The 4,987-nt window shown below is 39.0% G+C and overlaps 1 protein-coding gene across 1 annotated transcript in view; it reads right to left on the bottom strand.

The window, feature by feature from the left end:
- Positions 1-4,987, bottom strand: part of LOC106466736 (coiled-coil domain-containing protein 6-like) — a 47,996-nt gene that overhangs the window by 17,384 nt on the left and 25,625 nt on the right. Inside the window, exon 4 of the mRNA XM_013927039.1 lies at positions 3,682-3,839. Within this exon, the coding sequence (XP_013782493.1) occupies positions 3,682-3,839 (158 nt within the window). The remainder of the gene's footprint in view (positions 1-3,681; positions 3,840-4,987) is intronic.

Genomic DNA, 4,987 nt, shown 5'->3' with positions numbered 1-4,987 from the left:
CAATCTGGTAGGGTAACTGGGCAAGGTAGATGATTCAGATGAAAAGAGTGAAACAGGACAGAAAGGCCAGGAGAAGAAACATACAACAGAAGCATGAAAAAAAAGGTATTGGACAAGGCTGCCCTATAGCTTGCAATAGTAGACAAAGATAAAATATTATCAAAAAGACAAGTAAAAAAATTGGATAGGTGGGAAACACTTGGTTGGGAAAGTGAGAAACAATGGTGCAAAGACCAATGACATAAAATGCACCATTTATGCTGATAAATCATCAAAGAAGAGGAGTGGACTGAGTGAGAAAGAAAGAAGGCTACCCAGATTCTCTTGAAGGAACCGGACAAAATCCATGCATGAAGACAGACTGTGACTATGGCAGGATGAAAGACAGAGGACTGAGATTTTCTGAGAAGGGATTGGAAAAGTGGAAGATATATGGGAGGTGATGATTTAAGGTGGTTCAACAGTGGAAATCATTGTTGTGTAGGTCAGAGTGGGGTGATGAAAAGAACCTGACACAGAGTGGTTTGTATAAGAGTGAGAATGTGTGGAAGAAGATGGAAGAGAGGATAAGCAACAGGTAAAAACTGGTCCAATCCTGACTGAAGGCATCCACTACTAAAGCTGAAGGATGCAGAGCTGGAGACCAGAAGAGGGGAAGTATGGTATTGAGCTGAGTGGCAAATATATCCAGAAGAGGGAACCCAGCTGGGAGCATAATCATCAGAACACCTGAGGAGCAAGAGACCACTTCATTGGTGGAATTTTGTCAAAACAAGACAGCTAATCTGACACAAGATTCAGAGAACTCAGGATGTGACAAGCCAAAAGATGGACCCATTGAGATTGGGTTCATAAAAGGAGATACAACATTAAAAAGCATAATTGATGTAAGAGCAAACAGTCGATTTGTCAGAACTCTGGATGGATTATGACCAGGTGGCCCTGTACTACTGGTAGGAAATGATCCATAGCCTGATGAACAGCTAGGAGTTCCAAAAGGTTGATGTGTAGGGAAGATTCGACCATTGACCAACAATTGGCTATATCCTGAAAATCTAAGTATGCTCCCCATCAAGTAAGAGAAGCATCTGTAAAGAGATTCAAATTGGGATGGGGAGGAGGCAGAGGAATGCCCATTGAGGTGTTGTCCTTATCGAGCCAAGATGAAAAGTCAACTTGTAAATGACAGAGCCCAAGGGATTATGAATGTGATTCCATTGATTGTGCAGCACCTAATAAAGGCAATGTATGTGTATATGACCCGAAGGGATAAAATATACCATGGAAGCTGAGATTCCCAAAAGAGAGAAAACCACATGTGCAAGAAGAGAAGGAGAGGGCTTGGCTTTAGAGACCAAGAGCTCCATTGCCCTCAAATGAAGATGAGAAGGCTGGGCCCTGCTCAGGTAGGAAATAAAAAATATTTTCAGATGAATAAGATACTGTGTGGGGTCAAGATGGGACATCTCCATCTCAACAAGCCATTGCACACAAGCTGCCTTGTCGAAAAGGAACTAAAAGGAGCCAGTCATTCATATAATGATGAAACTGTAAATTTGGTTGTGAATATGGAGGGCAAAGGCTCTGACCATGTGACAAAAGATGTATGGCATCAGTGCCAGACCGAATAGTAGAGCATGGAACTGAAACACCTGACCCCCTGAACAAACTGAAGGTAATGTCTGAATGCTGTAGAAATCATGATACAAAGGTAAGCATCTAAGACATGATGTTGACCTTGGTTATCCATAGACCTGAAGTGAACAACCATCAGAGGGTGAGGAAAGACTCCATGGTGAACCGTGGCAGGTCGATGAAGTGGTTGAAGCTGAAGAGATTGATAACAGGACTCCAATTCCCGGTACTTTTGGGAACAACGAACAGCTGGGGATAAAAACCTGGAGAAGCATGAAACACTTCTATAGCACCCTTTTTCAAGAGATCTCAAACTCACTCAGAGAGTCAATGGCAAGAAAGTAGATCTCAAAGAGTGGAGATAGAAATGGGACATAGGGATAAAGGGGAGGAGCAGAAAAACGAAAAGGCAGTCCTTCTGTTAGAATGTGAAGAACCCAAGAGTCCATGGCAAAAGGGCACCAGAGATGAGCAAACCTGACCAACCAAGCCCCCACATGCTAGAACCCACAGGAGAGTCAACAACAAAACTGATATTGGAAAATGCAATGATTGACACTTAGGTGACTCACTGCCGAAACCTGGGAAAGTGGCACCAGTAGAGGGGAAAATTTAGTGGAGCAAGACAAACAAACAGGAACAGGAGAAGAATGGAAAAGCTAGGAAACAAGGGAGGAGAAGGAGGAATGTTTACATGTAACATCTTCCAGAGACTTTAAAGCATCAGTGAGATATCCAAAAACAGACTGGTACAAGAAAGGAGCCAGACAAAATCACGTAAAAAGGAAGCAGGCAGATGCACGTGTGACAAGAGGACTTCCCTCCAAGGAGATCTCAACAATAAAGGATCCATGTATAAAGGGACAAACCCGAGGAAGATAAGTACACCAACAAAGAAAAAGGTAGGGTATGTGTATCTGCCAAAAACTCCTCGGAGGAATAGTGGATAGTCTCAGAAAGAAGGTGAATGGATGAGAGATAACAAAGAATGGTAGTGAGGGTGAAATGGAGACAAGACAACTGGGCTGGAGAAAACTGTAGTATAGAAGCAGAGAAATATGCCTGAATTAGAGATTCTAAAATCTGAGAATTCTGACCTATGATATGGCAAAACATGGGAGCCAAATGTGAGGGCTGAGGCATGTTGACACCCAAAGATAATTGGGTAATAAACTGTTCAGCATAGACTTCAATATCAGATGAGGAAGAGAAAACTAAATAATCCAATACTGGGGCAGGATGAAGAAGGGAGGGGGTGGAATCATAAGACACAGAGGAAAGAAACAAAAGGTAACATATCTGTCCAAAAATGCAGGCAAAGGATGAGGTATATTGAGAGGGATAGAACAGAGAGGCACAATAAAGGAAGGAGGTGAAAAAAGGCTGTCCAAATCTTCCTCTTTGGGAATAGATTTTCCAGGAAAGGGGAGATCCAACCATGGTTCTGGAGATGTACCTGGCTGTATGGTAGACTCTAACTCTCTACACACCAAGGCTGAGACCTCTGCTGAAAGTGAGGAACCCAAAGTAACAGAAGTAGTAATTGTTGTTGGATCAGTAGTGACAGGATATACCAGTAGCTGTAGTAATATTAAATTGAGAGTTCATTATGTGGAAAAAGAACTTTCCACAAAAAAAGGTAAATGACAACAAACTAGTCAATAGAGTAGTATGTAGTGAAATTGCACATGATAATACAAAGCATAGAGCAAAAATTGAGCACAACTGCACATTGGAATGCCAAATTGAGAAGTGATGAGAGTGATGTGCTCTACAGTATAGAGGGAGTCAGCTGAGCTAGGAGGGAGTGTGTCACTCCTATTGGTGGAGGGTTGTCAAATGCTCATTTGCATGCTACAGTGCACCTATACTACATGAACTCATGTGAGGGTTGGTGGGAGCATCAAGGCTAGTTGAGCAAAAATTGTATAAATAGAGGGTAGCAAAAGTTGAGAAAAGCTATCATGTGAACGGAGGTAAGGTATCATGTTGGAAAATTTATTTACACTTCACTATGTACTGTACTTACATCTAATTTTAACTTACATTCTTGTTGAGCATTTAATAGTTGCATTTTGAGCTTAGCTACTTCATTCCTTAGGTGCTGTACATACAAAGTCAAATTTGCAGCTGTATCTCCATTGTTTATATCTCGAGGTGAAGCAGGTGCAGACACTGGCTGGTCAAGTTTTTCTTGAAGCATCCTTTATGGGTTAATATAAAGAAAACAGTTAGTTAATGTACAGAGTATTTTCCTACTATGTTTTCTAAAAGCTAGAATTTTTATCATCAAAATAATTTAACATTTAAAAATATAAAATGCCATGTATTCAAAAATATTTGCAATTATCTGCTTAACTAATAGTAGATGAGTCTTCAAAAAATAATTTATTATTAGTCCATATTAGGAGTTCTCTTAATGCCGAGATGAAAAAATAGAGTTAGAAAAATTCTAAATGAGTTCACTAAGTTTTTCAAAAAATATTTTTCATATTTAAATTAAACAACAATAACTGTAACTTTGAAGGGTTAAATAAATATTTTTTACATGAATTTAATTCTGATTTTCAAAAGAAAAGCTTTATAAAGAAAATAGTGTTTAATTTTAATAAATCTAGAACTGAAAGTTAACATTTTCCTAAATTGAAAATGTATTTCCAATAATACCTACCTCTGTTGACACTTATAGCTATTAGTCAAATTTGCCCATTTAAGCAATGGTCTGATTTTTTTCTCACTTGCTCCAGTCTTTTATACCCTACTGAACTGCCCTTGGCAATATTTGTCTCATGATACTCTCCACCTTTGTCAATACACACTCTATCCTGGTACTGTATATAAGCACCTTATTCAGATAATTTTATCACTTTTTCAAGACTAATACCATCCCAGTCTCTAACACCAGCTCTCAGTAGGGAGGAAGTGCAGGAGAGTGTCAGCGAAGGTAAGTATTATTGAAAATACATTTTCAATTTAGGAAAATGTTAACTTCCAAAACATACTTACCTCTGCTGCCACTTATAGCTAGAATCCCACACGTTGAGGGCATTATCCATGCAATATATACTGACCACTCTAATGAACAAATATATCATACTGAATGGCTGAAAAGAGCACAAAGCCACTCAAAGGCTAACTGCATTAGCCATCCCTAATTTTGAAGTGACAGACCAGTGCTTCTCAACTGGGTAAATGGTTCATCCCGGGGTTAATGAGATAAGAATCAGGGTGAATGAGTATTATGAATTATATAGGAAATTCAAGAGCAGAAAAAATCATTAGTTATTATTATTTATTCTAGTTGTAGTTTGATAAATACATTTATTTTTTTGTTTATATTGTATTCATTCTA

Source organism: Limulus polyphemus, unplaced genomic scaffold (genome assembly GCF_000517525.1).
Source record: "Limulus polyphemus unplaced genomic scaffold, Limulus_polyphemus-2.1.2 Scaffold2365, whole genome shotgun sequence".
In the NCBI taxonomy this organism is placed as follows: domain Eukaryota; kingdom Metazoa; phylum Arthropoda; class Merostomata; order Xiphosura; family Limulidae; genus Limulus; species Limulus polyphemus.
The sequence above is the reverse complement of the archived record's forward strand: the minus strand, read 5'-3'. Positions and strand labels throughout refer to the sequence as shown.